The sequence below is a fragment of the Trichomycterus rosablanca genome, chromosome 21 (assembly GCF_030014385.1).
Source record: "Trichomycterus rosablanca isolate fTriRos1 chromosome 21, fTriRos1.hap1, whole genome shotgun sequence".
NCBI lineage: Eukaryota > Metazoa > Chordata > Actinopteri > Siluriformes > Trichomycteridae > Trichomycterus > Trichomycterus rosablanca.
This window is the reverse complement of record NC_086008.1, coordinates 1,055,599-1,078,693: the sequence shown is the minus strand read 5'-3', so window position 1 is coordinate 1,078,693 and position 23,095 is coordinate 1,055,599. Positions and strand designations below refer to the sequence as shown.

Here is a 23,095-nt window from a genome sequence, read left to right as displayed (position 1 = left end):
TGATTGCATGTTTTTGGACTGTGGGAGGAAACCCACGCTGTTCTTCAATGGTCAGGACCCCCACAGGACCCCCACAGAGCAGGTATTATTTAGGTGGTGGATGATTCTCAGCACTGCAGTGACACTGACATGGTGGTGGTGTGTTAGTGTGTGTTGTGCTGGTACGAGTGGATCAGACACAGCAGCGCTGCTGGAGTTTTTAAACACCGCGTCCACTCACCGTCCACTCTATCAGACGCTCCTACCTAGTCGGTCCACCTTGTAGATGTAAAGTCAGAGACGATCGCTCATCTATTGCTGCTGTTTGAGTCGCTCATCTTCTAGACCTTCATCAGTGGTCACAGGACGCTGCCCACGGGGCGCTGTCGGCTGGATGTTTTTGGTCGGTGGACTATTCTCGGTCCAGCAGTGACAGTGAGGTGTTTAAAAACTCCAGCAGCGCTGCTGTGTCTGATCCACTCATACCAGCACAACACACACTAACACACCACCACCATGTCAGTGTCACTGCAGTGCCGAGAATGATCCACCACCTAAATACTACCTGCTCTGTGGTGGTCCTGACCATTGAAGAACAGGGTGAAAGGGGGCTAACAAAGCATGCAGAGAAACAGATGGACTACAGTCAGTGATTGAAGAACTACAAAGTGCTTCTATATGGTAAGTGGAGCTGATAAAATGAACAAGGAGGTGGTTTTAATGTTATGGATGATCGGTGTGTGTTATAATGTGATTCCAGTCAGGAGATGAAAGCACATTTATCTTCTTTTGGTGTTTTGTGATTTTTATACAGAACCAGTGATGCTGATTGCAGAGACCAACTTGGTAGACCAGCACACTTTATTCATCTATTCACCAGCGTTTCTACCCTTCCATCCTATAAATGTATTAGTAAACCCACTGCTGCTATAATCTACAGAAACTCCTTGCTGTGGCTTCAGGGTGTGGATGGGTTTCCTGATGTGGGTGTGCATCCTTAAAGCAACTTTAGATCCTGCAGTAAAGAAAATCAGCTGCACAAATGTGATTAAAATTGAGCCCAAATGCTGCATGTTTGTAGATGGAATGAATCAGAGCTTCATCCGAGCGAGGCCACGCCGCTGATTTGTAATTAGGACGGGGAACTGGAGTGTCTACACGGCGCTGCTCCTCACTGAATGATCTGAATTCTCAATATCTCTGGTGAGGGAGGTGAGATGAGATCCAAACGTGCATGATGCTGCTTACCCTCATTCCAAGTTCAATGTTCTCTCCTCCATACACCTCCATGCCTGGATCCAGGAGCCCCATCTCTCCAAAATACTCCCGATCCACCACAAACGAACAGCCGATCATGGCAGGAGTCCTGGATCAGAAAGATCAATAAATACACCACGTTTTAAACAGAGCTTAGGTAAACTGAAGTGCTGTCATGTTACTGGGTTAGATGGATGGTGAGATACTGGGTTAGATGTGTGGTGAGATACTGGGTTAGATGTGTGGTGAGATACTGGGTTAGATGGATGATGAGATACTGGGTTAGATGTGTGGTGAGATACTGGGTTAGATGGATGATGAGATACTGGGTTAGATGTGTGGTGAGATACTGGGTTAGATGTGTGGTGAGATACTGGGTTAGATGGATGATGAGATACTGGGTTAGATGGATGATGAGATACTGGGTTAGATGTGTGGTGAGATACTGGGTTGGATGTATGGTGAGATACTGGGTTAGATGTGTGGTGAGATACTGGGTTAGATGGATGATGAGATACTGGGTTAGATGGATGATGAGATACTGGGTTAGATGGATGGTGAGATACTGGGTTGGATGTATGGTGAGATACTGGGTTGGATGTATGGTGAGATACTGGGTTAGATGTGTGGTGAGATACTGGGTTAGATGGATGATGAGATACTGGGTTAGATGGATGATGAGATACTGGGTTAGATGGATGATGAGATACTGGGTTAGATGTGTGGTGAGATACTGGGTTGGATGTATGGTGAGATACTGGGTTAGATGTGTGGTGAGATACTGGGTTGGATGTATGGTGAGATACTGGGTTAGATGTGTGGTGAGATACTGGGTTAGATGGATGATGAGATACTGGGTTAGATGGATGATGAGATACTGGGTTAGATGGATGATGAGATACTGGGTTAGATGTATGGTGAGATACTGGGTTAGATGGATGGTGAGATACTGGGTTGGATGGATGATGAGATACTGGGTTAGATGGATGATGAGATACTGGGTTGGATGTATGGTGAGATACTGGGTTAGATGTATGATGAGATACTGGGTTGGATGGATGATGAGATACTGGGTTAGATGGATGATGAGATACTGGGTTAGATGGATGATGAGATACTGGGTTAGATGTATGATGAGATACTGGGTTAGATGGATGATGAGATACTGGGTTAGATGTATGATGAGATACTGGGTTAGATGTATGGTGAGATACTGGGTTGGATGTATGATGAGATACTGGGTTGGATGGATGATGAGATACTGGGTTAGATGGATGATGAGATACTGGGTTAGATGGATGATGAGATACTGGGTTAGATGGATGATGAGATACTGGGTTAGATGGATGATGAGATACTGGGTTAGATGTGTGGTGAGATACTGGGTTAGATGGATGATGAGATACTGGGTTAGATGTGTGGTGAGATACTGGGTTAGATGGATGATGAGATACTGGGTTAGATGTGTGGTGAGATACTGGGTTAGATGGATGATGAGATACTGGGTTAGATGGATGATGAGATACTGGGTTAGATGTGTGGTGAGATACTGGGTTGGATGTATGGTGAGATACTGGGTTAGATGTGTGGTGAGATACTGGGTTAGATGGATGATGAGATACTGGGTTAGATGGATGATGAGATACTGGGTTAGATGGATGATGAGATACTGGGTTAGATGTGTGGTGAGATACTGGGTTGGATGTATGGTGAGATACTGGGTTAGATGTGTGGTGAGATACTGGGTTGGATGTATGGTGAGATACTGGGTTAGATGTGTGGTGAGATACTGGGTTAGATGGATGATGAGATACTGGGTTAGATGGATGATGAGATACTGGGTTAGATGGATGATGAGATACTGGGTTGGATGTATGGTGAGATACTGGGTTAGATGTATGGTGAGATACTGGGTTAGATGGATGGTGAGATACTGGGTTGGATGGATGATGAGATACTGGGTTAGATGGATGATGAGATACTGGGTTGGATGTATGGTGAGATACTGGGTTAGATGTATGATGAGATACTGGGTTGGATGGATGATGAGATACTGGGTTAGATGGATGATGAGATACTGGGTTAGATGGATGATGAGATACTGGGTTAGATGTATGATGAGATACTGGGTTAGATGGATGATGAGATACTGGGTTAGATGGATGATGAGATACTGGGTTAGATGTATGATGAGATACTGGGTTAGATGTATGGTGAGATACTGGGTTGGATGTATGATGAGATACTGGGTTGGATGGATGATGAGATACTGGGTTAGATGGATGATGAGATACTGGGTTAGATGGATGATGAGATACTGGGTTAGATGTATGATGAGATACTGGGTTAGATGGATGATGAGATACTGGGTTGGATGTATGGTGAGATACTGGGTTAGATGTATGGTGAGATACTGGGTTAGATGGATGATGAGATACTGGGTTGGATGTATGGTGAGATACTGGGTTAGATGTATGGTGAGATACTGGGTTAGATGGATGATGAGATACTGGGTTAGATGTTTGGTGAGATACTGGGTTAGATGTGTGGTGAGATACTGGGTTAGATGTATGGTGAGATACTGGGTTAGATGTGTGGTGAGATACTGGGTTAGATGTATGGTGAGATACTGGGTTAGATGTATGGTGAGATACTGGGTTAGATGTGTGGTGAGATACTGGGTTAGATGTATGGTGAGATACTGGGTTAGATGTGTGGTGAGATACTGGGTTAGATGTATCATGAGATACTGGGTTAGATGGATGGTGAGATACTGGGTTAGATGGATGATGAGATACTGGGTTAGATGTATGGTGAGATACTGGGTTAGATGTATGGTAATGTACTGGGTTGGATGTATGATGAGATACTGGGTTGGATGTATGATGAGATACTGGGTTAGATGGATGGTGAGATACTGGGTTAGATGTATGGTGAGATACTGGGTTAGATGGATGATGAGATACTGGGTTAGATGTATGGTAATGTACTGGGTTGGATGTATGATGAGATACTGGGTTGGATGTATGGTAATGTACTGGGTTGGATGTATGATGAGATACTGGGTTGGATGTATGATGAGATCCTGGGTTAGATGTATGGTAATGTACTGGGTTGGATGTATGATGAGATACTGGGTTGGATGTATGATGAGATACTGGGTTGGATGTATGATGAGATACTGGGTTAGATGGATGGTGAGATACTGGGTTGGATGTATGATGAGATACTGGGTTAGATGGATGATGAGATACTGGGTTGGATGGATGATGAGATACTGGGTTAGATGGATGATGAGATACTGGGTTAGATGGATGATGAGATACTGGGTTGGATGGATGATGAGATACTGGGTTGGATGTATGATGAGATACTGGGTTAGATGGATGATGAGATACTGGGTTAGATGTGTGGTGAGATACTGGGTTAGATGGATGGTGAGATACTGGGTTGGATGTATGATGAGATACATGGATGATGAGATACTGGGTTAGATGGATGATGAGATACTGGGTTAGATGTATGGTAATGTACTGGGTTGGATGTATGATGAGATACTGGGTTAGATGTATGGTGAGATACTGGGTTAGATGTATGGTAATGTACTGGGTTGGATGTATGATGAGATACTGGGTTGGATGTATGATGAGATACTGGGTTAGATGGATGGTGAGATACTGGGTTAGATGTATGGTGAGATACTGGGTTAGATGGATGATGAGATACTGGGTTAGATGTATGATGAGATACTGGGTTGGATGTATGATGAGATACTGGGTTAGATGGATGATGAGATACTGGGTTAGATGTATGGTAATGTACTGGGTTAGATGGATGATGAGATACTGGGTTAGATGTATGGTAATGTACTGGGTTGGATGTATGATGAGATACTGGGTTGGATGTATGGTAATGTACTGGGTTGGATGTATGATGAGATACTGGGTTGGATGTATGATGAGATACTGGGTTAGATGTATGGTAATGTACTGGGTTGGATGTATGATGAGATACTGGGTTGGATGTATGATGAGATACTGGGTTGGATGTATGATGAGATACTGGGTTAGATGTATGGTAATGTACTGGGTTGGATGTATGATGAGATACTGGGTTGGATGTATGATGAGATACTGGGTTGGATGTATGATGAGATACTGGGTTAGATGGATGATGAGATACTGGGTTAGATGTATGGTAATGTACTGGGTTAGATGGATGATGAGATACTGGGTTAGATGTATGGTAATGTACTGGGTTGGATGTATGATGAGATACTGGGTTGGATGTATGGTAATGTACTGGGTTGGATGTATGATGAGATACTGGGTTGGATGTATGATGAGATACTGGGTTAGATGTATGGTAATGTACTGGGTTGGATGTATGATGAGATACTGGGTTGGATGTATGATGAGATACTGGGTTGGATGTATGATGAGATACTGGGTTAGATGGATGGTGAGATACTGGGTTGGATGTATGATGAGATACTGGGTTAGATGGATGATGAGATACTGGGTTGGATGTATGATGAGATACTGGGTTGGATGTATGATGAGATACTGGGTTAGATGGATGATGAGATACTGGGTTAGATGTGTGGTGAGATACTGGGTTAGATGGATGGTGAGATACTGGGTTGGATGTATGATGAGATACTGGGTTGGATGTATGATGAGATACTGGGTTAGATGGATGATGAGATACTGGGTTAGATGTATGGTGAGATACTGGGTTAGATGGATGATGAGATACTGGGTTAGATGTATGGTAATGTACTGGGTTGGATGTATGATGAGATACTGGGTTGGATGTATGGTAATGTACTGGGTTGGATGTATGATGAGATACTGGGTTAGATGTATGGTAATGTACTGGGTTGGATGTATGATGAGATACTGGGTTGGATGTATGATGAGATACTGGGTTAGATGGATGGTGAGATACTGGGTTGGATGTATGATGAGATACTGGGTTAGATGGATGATGAGATACTGGGTTGGATGGATGATGAGATACTGGGTTGGATGTATGATGAGATACTGGGTTAGATGGATGATGAGATACTGGGTTAGATGGATGATGAGATACTGGGTTAGATGGATGGTGAGATACTGGGTTGGATGTATGATGAGATACTGGGTTAGATGTATGGTGAGATACTGGGTTACATGTGTGGTGAGATACTGGGTTGGATGTATGATGAGATACTGGGTTAGATGGATGATGAGATACTGGGTTAGATGTGTGGTGAGATACTGGGTTAGATGGATGGTGAGATACTGGGTTGGATGTATGATGAGATACTGGGTTGGATGTATGATGAGATACTGGGTTAGATGGATGATGAGATACTGGGTTAGATGTGTGGTGAGATACTGGGTTGGATGTATGATGAGATACTGGGTTGGATGTATGATGAGATACTGGGTTAGATGGATGATGAGATACTGGGTTAGATGTGTGGTGAGATACTGGGTTAGATGGATGGTGAGATACTGGGTTGGATGTATGATGAGATACTGGGTTGGATGTATGATGAGATACTGGGTTGGATGGATGGTGAGATACTGGGTTGGATGTATGGTGAGATACTGGGTTGGATGGATGATGAGATACTGGGTTGGATGGATGATGAGATACTGGGTTGGATGGATGATGAGATACTGGGTTGGATGTATGGTAATGTACTGGGTTGGATGGATGATGAGATACTGGGTTGGATGTATGATGAGATACTATGTAAGCTATATGGTGAGATGTTAAAGTTGAAAATGCACGTGGGTAATAAACAATTTAGATTTGGATCTGAAGGAGCAGCTGAAACAGAACTGGTGGCTCAGATGAGCTGCATAATTGATAGAATTTGCGCCAGAACGTGTGAAGGAGAAGCAGAACTCCATTGATCTGAGGGTGAGTGTTGATATGTGAGGGATCTAAAGCCACGTCCATCCTGCAGGCATCACAGTACATGAATCCAGCAGCTTTGTACAGCTCACATTCACTTTCTCAGCTGGGTTTCACTCAGCAAGTATCATTTCAGATCTAACGCTCTGAATTCCTCTCTCATCTGCATTCTGATTTCTGAATCCCTTATTCATCACATCAACATTCTTTTTTCCCTTCTAAACGACACAGAGCTGCCGGGGCTCCAGAATGTGTCCGAGTTTTACACCCCATCATTTCAAAGCCTAGAACCTTTCAAATCAAACAGCTTTTATTTCACCTACACAATAAATATTATGGTATTAAATATTACAGTAAACATTAATATGTGTGAATATTGGTACTTTTTATAAAGGCAGTGTGATTGGCCAATTTATAAACTACAAACACAATTAAATACATAAATGAATTTGTGATGTGTTAATTTCCCTTTAATATATATAGCATAAATTGCATATTGCATATTCTGTTTATAAATTTTTTCTCTTTTTCTCCCTTTCAGCGCATCGCCCGATTGCGTCACGCTTCCTCTCCACCGATGCCGATCCCCGCTCTGATTGAGGAGAACGAAGCTAACCCACGCCCCCTCCGACACGTGGGCAGCAGCCGTATGCATCTTGTCTCCTACACTTTGAGAGTGCAATGTGGATCAGCTCTGTGTACGGAGAGACGCACCCTGACAGCACTCTTTTCTCATCTCTGTGCAGCACCATCAATCAGCCAGCAGAGGTCGTAATTGCATCAGTAATGAGAGAGACCCCATCCGGCTTTTTAATACCCCACCCCTATATGAACAACAGGCCAATCGTTGTTCATGTGGCTGCTCAGCCTTAGACGGCAGGCAGAGCCGAGACTCGATACGATGTATTTGAGATCCCAGCTCTGGTTCCAGCGTGTGTTTTTACCGCGGCGCCACCTGAGCAGCAATTCTCCTAAATCTTTAACAGAAATGTGGACAGAAGGGATTTCCAGCGTTTTCACTGATCAACTTGAAAACTGATCCTCGCAACACACTCCAAAAAAGTCAGGACGGGGGCGTGTTCCCCCCGTGTTCCATCAGCGTCCCTATCGATGAGACTTTTTAATGTGTGGGGAACTGAGGACACTAATGGTCGCAGGTTTGCGAGTGGGATTTACCTCGTGTGAAATGAGGCTTCCCAGGAAAAGTCTTCACCCTGATGGCTGCACGTGTCTCTAAAATCCCAAAATAAGCAACAGTTTTCTGAAGTACTCCCGAACCCATGTGGCTATATTTATCCCATTAGCATGATGGTTTCTCATACAATGTCGTCTGAGGACAGGGTGGAGACGGGGTAGGAGGAGGATGCTGTTTGAGAGGATTGTTTGAACACACTGAATAGTTTACAAAAATAAATGATGCCAAATGTACCTGAAACTGAGCTAATAAAGAGAGTCCCTGAGTCCTGGTCTTTCTTCTGGATTCCTTTCTTATTTTATTATTATTATTATTATTATTAGAGTGTATAAGAATGTGTGTGATATCTGAGTTAATCTTTAAACTAAAGTCTTTTAAAGTTTTTTTTAATGATGAAGAAGCTGATTGGCTGGTTATACCTAATAGGGGCGGTCTCGTCTCCTTTATCCAGCCAATCCTGAGGCGGGATGATGTACATGCACCAGAGACCCCAGTTGTATCCGTGAGCGGCGTTGGCGTACTGCTGCACCTCGAAGGTGTTGTACTTGATGTTATCTATAGCTGGCAGGATTATACGAGTGTGATCTTCTTTTATTCGAGCCAGGATGGGTTCGGCCCTGAGGGGAACAAAGAAAAGAGAACACATCGTTTAGCAGACAGCGCTGTGATCGTACTCTTACCTCAGGCTGTGATGGAACACCGGTTCGAATAAAGAGAGAATATAGAAATGAGGAGCACATGAAATTATACGTCTGACTTTTCCCAGATCTACTCCCAAATTACAAGTAAAAATGAAGTAAAGTATCTCTGAGGTACAGCCTGGTCTTACTTTCTGGGTTCAGGAATCTTCTTTTGGCACAGAAGAGAATCCTAACTGGTCTCACTGTCTTTGGTTAAAAGAGAAACGATCAGATTTTATTGCTCTACATCTGTCACCATTTTCTTATTTCAATTTTTTTCATGTTATTTATTTATTATGTGTCCCAGCTCTGGTGTTCTAGCGTGTGTTTTACCGCTGCGCCACCTGAGCGCCATTTTTAACTTTGTGTATTATTTTTATTATAGATGTGTTTAAATAAAATCATTTATTTATTGTTTAACTTATTATTTTCTTATTTCATTGTTTTCATTTATTTACTTATGTGTGATTAAATATTATAATTAATTTAATGCATTTTTCCACTGCATTTATTTAGTTATTTTTTAATATAATGTATTAATTCTAGGGCTGTCAAACGATTATATTTTTTAATCGCGATTAATCTCAGAATTTCATGTAGTTAATCGCGATTAATCGCATTAAAAAAAATCTGTGTAAATGTTATAGAAAAGAAGGATTTTTAAGTGAAATGTTACAATTAAAATGGTGAACACATTTTATGCTAAATGTACTTATGTTAAAAACTGCTGGGACAAGAGAAAACTGTAAGGGAGTTTTTGTAACAGACTTTTCTGTGGTTGTATCGTGACAATGGTTTGATAGATCGATAGATAGATCGATAGATAGATCGATAGATAGATAGATAAGATAGATAGATAGATAGATAGATAGATAGATAGATAGATAGATAGATAGATAGATAGATAGATAGATACAGTGCCTTGCAAAAGTATTCAGCCCCCTTGAACTTTTCAACCTTTTGCCACATTTCAGGCTTCAAACATAAAGATATGAAATTGTAATTTTTGGTGAAGAATCAACAACAAGTGGGACACAATCGTGAAGTGGAACGAAATTTATTGGATATTTTAAACTTTTTTTAGAAATAAAAAACTAAAAAGTGGGGCGTGCAATATTATTCAGCCCCTTTACTTTCAGTGCAGCAAACTCACTCCAGAAGTTCAGTGAGGATCTCTGAATGATCCAATGTTGACCTAAATGACTGATGGTGATAAATAGAATCCACCTGTGTGTAATCAAGTCTCCGTATAAATGCACCTGCTCTGTGACAGTCTCAGAGTTCTGTTTAAAGCGCAGAGAGCATCATGAAGACCAAGGAACACACCAGGCAGGTCCGAGATACTGTTGTGGAGAAGTTTAAAGCCGGATTTGGATACAAAAAGATTTCCCAAGCTTTAAACATCTCAAGGAGCACTGTGCAAGCGATCATATTGAAATGGAAGGAGTATCAGACCACTGCAAATCTACCAAGACCCGGCCATCCCTCTAAACTTTCAGCTCAAACAAGGAGAAGACTGATCAGAGATGCAGCCAAGAGGCCCATGATCACTCTGAATGAACTGCAGAGATCTACAGCTGAGGTGGGAGACTCTGTCCATAGGACACAATCAGTCGTACACTGCACAAATCTGGCCTTTATGGAAGAGTGGCAAGAAGAAAGCCATTTCTCAAAGATATCCATAAAAAGTCACCTGGGAGACACACCAAACATGTGGAAGAAGGTGCTCTGGTCAGATGAAACCAAAATCGAACTTTTTGGCCACAATGCAAAACGTTATGTTTGGCGTAAAAGCAACACAGCTCATCAACCTGAACACACCATCCCCACTGTCAAACATGGTGGTGGCAGCATCATGGTTTGGGCCTGCTTTTCTTCAGCAGGGACAGGGAAGATGGTTAAAATTGATGGGAAGATGGATGGAGCCAAATACAGGACCATTCTGGAAGAAAACCTGTTGCAGTCTGCAAAAGACCTGAGACTGGAACGGAGATTTATCTTCCAACAAGACAATGATCCAAAACATAAAGCAAAACCTACAATGGAATGGTTCACAAATAAACGTATCCAGGTGTTAGAATGGCCAAGTCAAAGTCCAGACCTGAATCCCATCGAGAATCTGTGGAAAGAGCTGAAAACTGCTGTTCACAAACGCTCTCCATCCAACCTCACTGAGCTCGAGCTGTTTTGCAAGGAAGAATGGGCAAAAATTTCTGTCTCTCGATGTGCAAAACTGATAGAGACATACCCCAAGCGACTTGCAGCTGTAATCGCAGCAAAAGGTGGCGCTACAAAGTATTAACGCAAGGGGGCTGAATAATATTGCACGCCCCACTTTTCAGTTTTTTATTTCTAAAAAAAGTTTAAAATATCCAATAAATTTCGTTCCACTTCACGATTGTGTCCCACTTGTTGTTGATTCTTCACAAAAAATTACAATTTCATATCGTTATGTTTGAAGCCTGAAATGTGGCAAAAGGTTGAAAAGTTCCAGGGGGCTGAATACTTTTGCAAGGCACTGTAGATAGATAGATAGATAGATAGATAGATAGATAGATAGATAGATAGATAGATAGATAGATAGATAGATAGAACCGAGTCTTTCTTGTTATTTACATAAAATGAATAACTGTAATGATGCATAAAGTATATTGCTAGTGTAAAAATTGAATAGTAATTAAACTATCAGATTATTAAATAGTAAAGTGACATGTGACAATATTGCACAATTAGGCCAATATAGCCACATATATACAGTACATGCACATATATACCCATATTCATACATATTCACACATGTAAATACCCATATACATATTCACATATGCAAATACATACACACATACTCAAGTACACATATGCAAATACATACAGTGTATCACAAAAGTGAGTACACCCCTCACATTTCTGCAGATATTTAAGTATATCTTTTCATGGAACAACACTGACAAAATGACACTTTGACACAATGAAAAGTAGTCTGTGTGCAGCTTATATAACAGTGTAAATGTATTCTTCCCTCAAAATAACTCAATATACAGCCATTAATGTCTAAACCACCGGCAACAAAAGTGAGTACACCCCTTAGTGAAAGTTCCTGAAGTAACAATATTTTGTGTGGCCACCATTATTTCCCAGAACTGCCTTAACTCTCCTGGGCATGGAGTTTACCAGAGCTTCACAGGTTGCCACTGGAATGCTTTTCCACTCCTCCATGACGACATCACGGAGCTGGCGGATATTCGAGACTTTGCGCTCCTCCACCTTCCGCTTGAGGATGCCCCAAAGATGTTCTATTGGGTTTAGGTCTGGAGACATGCTTGGCCAGTCCATCACCTTTACCCTCAGCCTCTTCAATAAAGCAGTGGTCGTCTTAGAGGTGTGTTTGGGGTCATTATCATGCTGGAACACTGCCCTGCGACCCAGTTTCCGGAGGGACGGGTTCATGCTCTGCTCCAGTATTTCACAGTACATATTGGAGTTCATGTGTCCCTCAATGAAATGTAACTCCCCAACACCTGCTGCACTCATGCAGCCCCAGACCATGGCATTCCCACCACCATGCTTGACTGTAGGCATGACACACTTATCTTTGTACTCCTCACCTGATTGCCGCCACACATGCTTGAGACCATCTGAACCAAACAAATTAATCTTGGTCTCATCAGACCATAGGACATGGTTCCAGTAATCCATGTCCTTTGTTGACATGTCTTCAGCAAACTGTTTGCGGGCTTTCTTGTGTAGAGACTTCAGAAGAGGCTTCATTCTGGGGTGACAGCCATGCAGACCAATTTGATGTAGTGTGCGGCGTATGGTCTGAGCACTGACAGGCTGACCCCCCACCTTTTCAATCTCTGCAGCAATGCTGACAGCACTCCTGCGCCTATCTTTCAAAGACAGCAGTTGGAGGTGACGCTGAGCACGTGCACTCAGCTTCTTTGGACGACCAACGCGAGGTCTGTTCTGAGTGGACCCTGCTCTTTTAAAACGCTGGATGATCTTGGCCACTGTGCTGCAGCTCAGTTTCAGGGTGTTGGCAATCTTCTTGTAGCCTTGGCCATCTTCATGTAGCGCAACAATTCGTCTTTTAAGATCCTCAGAGAGTTCTTTGCCATGAGGTGCCATGTTGGAACTTTCAGTGACCAGTATGAGAGAGTGTGAGAGCTGTACTACTAAATTGAACACACCTGCTCCCTATGCACACCTGAGACCTAGTAACACTAACAAATCACATGACATTTTGGAGGGAAAATGACAAGCAGTGCTCAATTTGGACATTTAGGGGTGTAGTCTCTTAGGGGTGTACTCACTTTTGTTGCCGGTGGTTTAGACATTAATGGCTGTATATTAAGTTATTTTGAGGGAAGAATACATTTACACTGTTATATAAGCTGCACACAGACTACTTTTCATTGTGTCAAAGTGTCATTTTGTCAGTGTTGTCCCATGAAAAGATATACTTAAATATCTGCAGAAATGTGAGGGGTGTACTCACTTTTGTGATACACTGTACATACTGTATATATACTGTAGTATGGACGTTTCTACACGAAGTGAGTGTGTTTTGACCCTTTGGGGCTTCCATAGTTCATGGACTAGCGTGCTTGACTCAGCTGTCCGGTATTCGGTACTCGGTACAATACCACGCTGGGTTATATTATTTTAACAAACCGCAAATAAACAACGGTGGCAAGTCCGACATTAAATCGTTTGTTCTACCAGTCAAGTCTCAACATGAAATACAATTTGCGTTAACGGCACTATTTTTTTTAATCGCGTTAAATTGAGATCACGTTAATGCGTTATTATCGCGTTAACTTCGACAGCCCTAATTAATTCATTTCTTTTTTTTTATTTAGGGCCCTGAATAGAACACACTGGACCTCCTACAACACATGTAAAGCTGCTGGCTCTATTCTTTTTCCCAGACAGCAGTGGATTTGTACAGAAATATAAAACATAAATGGATATAAATGCTTTGCTTCACCACACATGCAGGCACTTTAACCAGACGCTAGGATGCGCTGTTGCAGACAGTATCTCTCCAGACTTTCCCTTCCTCAGACCTGGCCATCAGTGTCCGGAGAGTGGCAGCCAGACCGGTGGCACCACGGGGACTCAAACCTACGGGTTACTGTGGTGGGCAAATTGTAGCACATCAGACTGCTGTGCTACATGTATTAATTGGGCAGCTGTAGCCTAGCGGTTAAGGCACTGGTTTAGTAATCCAAAGGTCACCGGTTCAAGCCCTACCATTGCTGCTGTTGGGCCCTTGAGCAAGGCCCTTAACCCTCAATTGCTCAGACTGTGTACTGTCACTGTACTGTAAGTCGCTTTGGATAAAAGCATCCGCTAAATGCCAAAAATGTAAATGTTTATTTTTTAGAAAGAGAAGAGAGAAGCTGATGAGACGCTCCGCTAGTCGTGAGTGAATCATGCAGAACTGCTTCTCTAGGATTCAGATTTATAATAAATAATAATAAGTACCGCTGTATTATTCAGTTGTACATTTTCTGTACTTCCGTCCTCCCCCGTAACTCCCTTTTATTAGCAGAATGACGACTTATTGTTCCTTTTCTCCCCCTTATTCACCATCAGATCTGCACTGCGGGTTTGAATGAAGCTCTAAGTGGTGCTGCAGGGAACAATCGCTTAACAGAACGGAAACGTTCACCTATTATTCAAAATGTGGTTAAATACTAAAAGAAAAACCCACTGTATTCTAAATCTCTAAATCAGTGGTGCAGAACAGAACAGCTGAGACGTCTCAGCTCGAGCTTCAGCTGCTTCAGGTTCTAATTAATCTTGTGATTTATTTTACTGATTGAGTGACATACAGGATTTACAGATTTTATTCATTAATTCAGCTGTACAGTCCTGATCTCAACCTCACAAACCAGAGATGGGGACTCGAGTCTGGGTCTAAGTCGCATATAAATCACACACAGTGACTCGTGACTCAACTCGTGACTCGCATAAAATGACTCGTGGACAACAAAAGTCAGCAACATTAATTACGTGTGACAATTATATATATACAGTGTATCACAAAAGTGAGTACACCCCTCACATTTCTGCAGATATTTAAGTATATCTTTTCATGGGACAACACTGACAAAATGACACTTTGACACAATGAAAAGTAGTCTGTGTGCAGCTTATATAACAGTGTAAATTTATTCTTCCCTCAAAATAACTCAATATACAGCCATTAATGTCTAAACCACCGGCAACAAAAGTGAGTACACCCCTAAGAGACTACACCCCTAAATGTCCAAATTGAGCACTGCTTGTCATTTTCCCTCCAAAATGTCATGTGATTTGTTAGTGTTACTAGGTCTCAGGTGTGCATAGGGAGCAGGTGTGTTCAATTTAGTAGTACAGCTCTCACACTCTCTCATACTGGACACTGAAAGTTCCAACATGGCACCTCATGGCAAAGAACTCTCTGAGGATCTTAAAAGACGAATTGTTGCGCTACATGAAGATGGCCAAGGCTACAAGAAGATTGCCAACACCCTGAAACTGAGCTGCAGCACAGTGGCCAAGATCATCCAGCGTTTTAAAAGAGCAGGGTCCACGCAGAACAGACCTCGCGTTGGTCGTCCAAAGAAGCTGAGTGCACGTGCTCAGCGTCACATCCAACTGCTGTCTTTGAAAGATAGGTGCAGGAGTGCTGTCAGCATTGCTGCAGAGATTGAAAAGGTGGGGGGTCAGCCTGTCAGTGCTCAGACCATACGCCGCACATTACATCAAATTGGTCTGCATGGCTGTCACCCCAGAAGGAAGCCTCTTCTGAAGTCTCTACACAAGAAAGCCCGCAAACAGTTTGCTGAAGACATGTCAACAAAGGACATGGATTATTGGAACCATGTCCTATGGTCTGATGAGACCAAGAATAATTTGTTTGGTTCAGATGGTCTCAAGCATGTGTGGTGGCAATCAGGTGAGGAGTACAAAGATAAGTGTGTCATGCCTACAGTCAAGCATGGTGGTGGGAATGCCATGGTCTGGGGCTGCATGAGTGCAGCAGGTGTTGGGGAGTTACATTTCATTGAGGGACACATGAACTCCAATATGTACTGTGAAATACTGAAGCAGAGCATGATCCCCTCCCTCCGGAAACTGGGTCGCAGGGCAGTGTTCCAGCATGATAATGACCCCAAACACACCTCTAAGACGACCACTGCTTTATTGAAGAGGCTGAAAGTAAAGGTGATGGACTGGCCAAGAATGTCTCCAGACCTAAACCCAATAGAACATCTTTGGGGCATCCTCAAGCGGAAGGTGGAGGAGCGCAAAGTCTCGAATATCCGCCAGCTCCGTGATGTCGTCATGGAGGAGTGGAAAAGCATTCCAGTGGCAACCTGTGAAGCTCTGGTAAACTCCATGCCCAGGAGAGTTAAGGCAGTTCTGGGAAATAATGGTGGCCACACAAAATATTGACACTTCAGGAACTTTCACTAAGGGGTGTACTCACTTTTGTTGCCGGTGGTTTAGACATTAATGGCTGTATATTGAGTTATTTTAAGGGAAGAATAAATTTACACTGTTATATAAGCTGCACACAGACTACTTTTCATTGTGTCAAAGTGTCATTTTGTCAGTGTTGTCCCATGAAAAGATATACTTAAATATCTGCAGAAATGTGAGGGGTGTACTCACTTTTGTGATACACTGTATATTTATGATCCAACATCATTCTGATCATGTCATTTTCTGCTCTCTAATAATAATAACGCTCCGGCCGTCTTAACACACACAATGTGTAAATGTTCCAGCAGCTTCCGGTGTAGTGATGAAGCGTCGCTCCCTACTTAAAATGGTGGAATACCCTACGTAGTGCACTTCACAGGAACAGCCGGGGCGAATGGAACGCTCCTACAGAATCGGCGCTGATGGTTGAAAGACGCTTTCTGAACCAATCAGAGCTTCTGATTGTAATTGTTAGTAAGAAATGCTGTTATTTGCATTTATTCAGTTTGCGTCACACAGATGACGTGGTAATGAAACGCTCGATCGGCTTTCTAACCACTTCCTGTTTTACTTCACCACCGGGAAAAGTTTGGAGGTTTTTAATTATAAGCACATTTACAAAATAACGGATTCTATTCCTAATGGGACGCACGCTTATAAATGTAATAGCATCTGGAAGAACAGAAGCTAAGGTAAGCAGCGGTTATGATGGTTTTTGCTGTGTTTGGGATTTTGGCCGCTGTGCCGTGATTTATCGAGCGCTTTTGTTCTGTAATGAAAACAAAACGTATCAGTTGAAGCTTTTAACTGGAACCTTCTTGTTACAGAAATTACATTCATTTACACGATGAGGACGCTGTACCAGAAAAGCCAAAACTGGAACCTAAGAGGACGAGGACGAGGTGCGCAGGAAAAACAAGACACAGTTTCCAGAAATAATTACTTGTAGATGTTTTCAGCTTCCACTTAAAGTACTGTACTAGTAATCAGAAGGCTGCTGGTTCAAGCCCCACTGTCACAAATCCAGCCTCTGTGCTCCCAGATCTCATGTTTCAGTGCCACGCCCTTCTCTCCAGGAGCACATGTTGGAGAAGTTTGTTTTCAGGGGCAAGATAACGCCCCCTCACAGTGATTGGTCCCCTGCTAATTAGCCACAGCTGAACCTCGTCTGAGGTGTCGTGTGCATGTTCTGTTTCTCTTATTCGTGTTTAGTTTAGGATTCATGTTTAGCTTTAGCTTAGTTCATGTATGTTTAGATTAGCATTTAGCATTGTTTGTGTGTTTAGCTTAGTTAGCAGTTAGCATGTAGCATAGGTCTGGTGTTAGTTTATCCTGTCTTGTGTCTTTATTATTATTAAATATGTAGTTGAAACATCTCTGCGTGTGTGCCCGCCCCTCTCGTCTTGTCCTAGCCCAAAATTCGTCACACCCACCACCGCCAACGTTGCCCCCGAGCAAGGCCCTCAATCCTCAATTGCTCGAATCGTGCTTTGGATGAAAGTGCTAGATGCTAAATGCCCTAAATGTAAATGAGAACACCCTCCACAGAGAGACTTACACAACAGCTGATTTGTATTAACGTTAGCAGGCACTCGTTAGCATGATCTGATTTGCATTATAATGGTTTTAATTCCTCATTAGCATGATTAGCATTTCAATTTTGTACCTGGGGATGTGAACTCTGACCCTGCTAATGCACCCAGACCTTTGATCACCTCATCCACTTCAGTGAGGACGCCCAGATCACCGGTTCTGAAGGATCCCAGAACCTTCAAGAACCTTCCACTGTCTGTATGTTCATATCTGATGGAAAATGTAACAGATCTGAATCTGGATTCAATTCCAGAGCATTAAAGCTTAACATACATACAGTACATGGCCAAAAGTATGTGGACACCTGACCATGACCACTTTTTATAGCTACATGTTTTTTTTCTATTTTATTTCTGCATTTTCTCCTAATTTATCGTACTCAATCTGTCTTCTGTTGCTGGTGGATCCCTGATTGCAGGTGAGGTGGGTACATTCCTGCTCACGCCTCCTCCGGAACCCTTTTTCACCCATGCATTCTGCACAGGCGCCTCTATCTGCCAATCAGGGTCCTTACACAGCGTTTGAAGACCCCGCCCACACATAGCAGAAACGTCTCTGCTGCAGGCACTGCCGATTACGCCCGCTAGATGGCGCCCAGCCGGCCGGTGGCAATGCCGAGTTTCGAACTCTGTGCTAGCGGAATATCCCGGAATATACCTGGGGGCCTACATTAGTCTTCACGCTCCTCCAACTCTCTCAGCCCTTCCACGAGATTTTCTAGTGCATCTGTGGGGATTTGTGCACATTTAGTCCACTAAGCCTCAATTCTTTCCAAAAATGCTTCAGTAGGGTTCATTTCAAAAGCTCTGTGCAGGTCAGTGGAGTTCCATACATGTATAGTCATGCTGGGGGAGAGAACAGCCTTCCCCAAACTGTTGTTTCAAGCAGGAAACATCGTGACTATTCTGTTTAATTGCTATAAAGTGCAGTTACAGTGCTTATAATATTGTTCTGTTTCTGTGGAGGCTTTAGATGAGAGTTCTACATAAGTCAGAACTGAAATTAAATTAGATTTTTATTTTACTGCCACTTTATCCTGGTCAGGGTCGCGACTGGTCCTGTCCTTCCTGGAAACACTAAGTGCAAGGCAGGGACACACCCTGAACTGGGCACCAGTTCATCACAGGGCATCGGCCACCCCCCTTCCTCAGACATAGCCAATTATGTGTCTGGCTGTTCAGATTAAAACATGTTTTGGTTTCTTGTTTGTCTATCTAATCAGCAACAAACTTCTCTCAGCTTTCATAACTATTGGGACAGGAGCCTGATGTCTAACATGCACACTGGCCGAATCTAAGTCCTCTAAACCTCCACACTACTGTGCTTCACATCGACAAAGCTGCTCGTTCATGTCGGCTCTTCGAGAGCTGAATCTGACTGTTATGTGTTTTCATCCACACTGTGTAAACACTAAAAGGAATAAATCCAGATGTGTATCTCCAGCTGAGCTCGTCTTCGTCCGTCTCCCTCGCTTCACACTTCACGCTCCTCAGAGACTCACCGCTCCATTCGCCACGACTGATAGAATCCCTGTATGACATGTGAGAAAAGCGTCTTTCATGCACCTCTATCAGATAATGAGATCTCGCCCTATTTACTCAGAGGTCCCAGAGGGGCCCGAAAAGAGACGCAGGGTCTTTCAGGGTGAGCACCAAGTTCCAGGAAACACTTTTACCAGGCATGTTGGTTCTGTTCCCTCCACGGTGCCTTTATGTACATTAAAGACAAGCAGAGAGACTAAACGCTGTCGGGTGGTTAGAAGGTCGAAAGAAACTTCCTAAACATGGAACACTGAACACTTAGAACTCACCAAAAAATAGTATAAAGGAAATACAGACTTAATAACAGAGCTGAACCAGAGACGGGGGCTCGAGTCTGAGTCGCACGTAAGTCACACACACAGCGACTTCAGACTCGACTCGGACTCGATTCATGACTCGCAAAAAAATGACTCGTGAACAACAAGAGTCGCTAGCATCAGCACGTGTTAACATTACTTACATGTGACAATTATATATATATATAATTATTATTATTATAAATATTCTGCTCTCTAATAATAATAACGCTCCGGCCGTCTTAACCCACAACTCACGCAATGTGTAAATGTTCCAGCCAGCTTCCGGTGTAGTGATGAAGCGTCGCTCCCTACCTAAAATTGTGGAATACCCTACGTAGTGCACTTCACAGGAACAACCGTGGTGAATGGAACGCTCCTACAGAATCGGTGCTGATGGTTGAAAGACGCTTTCTGAACCAATCAGAGCTTCTGATTGTAATTGTTAGTAAGAAATGCTGTTATTTGCATTTATTCAGTTTGCGTCACACAGATGACGCGGTAATGAAACGCTCGATCGGCTTTCTAACCACTTCCTGTTTTACTTCACCACCGGGAAAAGTTTGGAGGTTTTTAATTATAAGCACATTTACAAAATAACGGATTCTGTTCCTAATGGGACGCACGCTTATAAATGTAATAGCATCTGGAAGAACAGAAGCTAAGGTAAGCAGCGGTTATGATGGTTTTTGCCATGTTTGGGATTTTGGCCGCTGTGCCGTGATTTATCGAGCGCTTTTGTTCTGTAATGAAAACAAAACGTATCAGTTGAAGCTTTTAACTGGAACCTTCTTGTTACAGAAATTACATTCATTTACACAATGAGGAGGAAAGTAAATATCATCATATAACAAGAGTTCAGGGAAATAAAGTGGAATGATAATGACCTTAGCAGAGCTTCATCATTCAGCGATCCATTATTTACCAGTGAGACAGAAGAAATATCACATACAGCAGAACATCACGGCCCCACCTAATATACAGCTCAGCAGGGAGGCATGGATCACAGTATCATGCCCACCTGCTATGCCATTCATGATCGTGTCGGGCCAGAAAGCAGTGTTGATCGCTCCAGGTGGAGGCAGGACTATATAATCATGGATTCTTCCCCTCGATCTCTTCGAAACCATAAAGTCGGGTTCCATCAGCACGGTTTATCTTCTTTCCAGGGATTTTACCCAATAATGTGTCAGCTTTTCAGACTTCATGACCAAACCACCCTGGAGTAGGCCACACATGGATCCACACTGGACAGGCTTAGCAGTTGGTCCCTGTGCTTTGTTTCAGAGAACTCGGGTGCACACTGGTGGAACGAGTAGCTGGGATAATTCTGACATTAGGAACACCAAATTAATACCTGGTCGCTCTCACAAGAGCCTCATCAGGTAACCACGTCATCATTAACATCCCTAACCAGGACACTTTACTGGACCAAACGAAGCTAGCAGGTGTACATGAGGTATAGGGAATGAATCTAAGGGTTCCGTCTCTGTTCTAACAAGGTCACTCCTCACCACACCATCCATCTCATTCAAGAGCGAGTAAACACCCCACATCATGAATGTATTCATGCCCTCAGTTATCACATCCATCTCCAATAAGCAAAGGCGTAAGCGACACATATTTCATTAGCTTATATCCAATAATCATTTCTGTTGGTCGCACAGAGCGCCCAGCTTAAAATAATCAAACACCCGGCGGGAGCGTCTGCAATCTCATCAGCAGCCCAAACACAAAGCGCTGAAGCGTTGTTGGCATTCTCGTGCACGGTGCCGATGCAGAAGATACGTCAGAAGATGTGACGTGATGAGATGAAAATCAGCCCGCCGGGCGCCACTTAAAGACCCAGAGTGTTGGCATACGGAGCCCCGTGCGCCAGCGTGAATCAGCGGCGCCCCGAGTGGAGAATCATTAAGCGATATCGACGTGTTTAGCGGATGTGTGGAGCACGTACGCGACCGCACATTCCTCCGCAGTCCCGATGGAACGTCCCATCGGCATATAAGAACAGCTCGATCACACCCGGCGCGACTGGAAAGGTCAAACCCGAGTGATAAATATCAAATGTGCTACACACTCCGCCTGCAGATTCATGCTGTATCACACACACGTACACGCTGATATTTACACAGCGCGTGATTTACGCTTCAAACAAGCTCTTTATCCACCATCACGCTGAGAATATCAGCATCAGTAATGCTGACTGTCACGGGTGGGCAAATACTGATAATACTGCGGTTTATGTGTGATAAAAATAATAACACAACATAATGACATGATAATTATAATAACAGCATTAATAATAATAACAATAAAAAGTAATAATAATAATACGTGCATCCTGTTTGCTTTTATGATGCTGAGATGTATCTAGAACTTAACTGAATCCACCTGCTGCAGTCTGAGTTAATTAGCCACACTTTGAAAGGCACACCCGGGTCTATAAGGGCCAGCGTTTCCGCTACATGCACTTTGCGGTGGCGGCCCGCCGCTGCTTAATTGTTGCCGCCGCTCCATCAGAATTTATATAATGACATGAAAGCGCAGTGACCCCCGTCCCAAAGCACTCGCAGGTGGTCAGTCTTAAACCCGCGTTTCCACCAGTGTTTGGGAAGCAAGCGCGCGTTACATAAAGACAGTAAAGAGTGGTGATGTGGAGTAATGCGGAGCGTGTAGATTATGCGTGAGCATCTGTGCTGCTGTTACAGATATCGGTGATGAGAAGACGTAGACGTGTCTGTCGTAGCTGTTGTTTTCTTTAGTGCATCACGTGAGAATGGTTTTGCGCTTCGCTCTCACCGTGACCCTGGTCTCAAATAGCCGATTTGCTCAGCGCTCGACTCGAGCGATAAAACATCACAAGAGTTCCACGACATGAAAAAACATCTGTGTGAAATAACCATTAAATCCAGTCCAGAAGCTCCACATGTATCTGTGTTTAACTGGAGTCACTTCTTGTGTGCTGGTTCTGCAGCTCGGGAGAATCGAAAAAGCTTTATGTAAAAAAGTGTAACTTGGAGTACTAACAGTACCACACAGGAACACTACATTTCTCTCTGTTATTACTGGTTATAAGCGCTCTGTACTGGTTATAAGTGCTCTGTACTGGTTATAAGCGCTCTGTACTGGTTATAAGTGCTCTGTACTGGTTATAAGCGCTCTGTA

The 23,095-nt window shown here is 43.1% G+C and overlaps 1 protein-coding gene across 2 annotated transcripts in view; it reads right to left on the bottom strand.

The window, feature by feature from the left end:
• galnt9 (polypeptide N-acetylgalactosaminyltransferase 9) overlaps positions 1–23,095 on the bottom strand; it is a 70,310-nt gene that overhangs the window by 17,436 nt on the left and 29,779 nt on the right. For both annotated transcript variants that reach the window (XM_063017640.1, XM_063017641.1), the window contains exons 7-8: positions 8,761–8,958; positions 1,228–1,345 (exon numbers count right to left, since the gene is read on the bottom strand). In XM_063017640.1, coding sequence (XP_062873710.1) covers positions 1,228–1,345; positions 8,761–8,958 — 316 coding nt within the window. The remainder of the gene's footprint in view (positions 1–1,227; positions 1,346–8,760; positions 8,959–23,095) is intronic.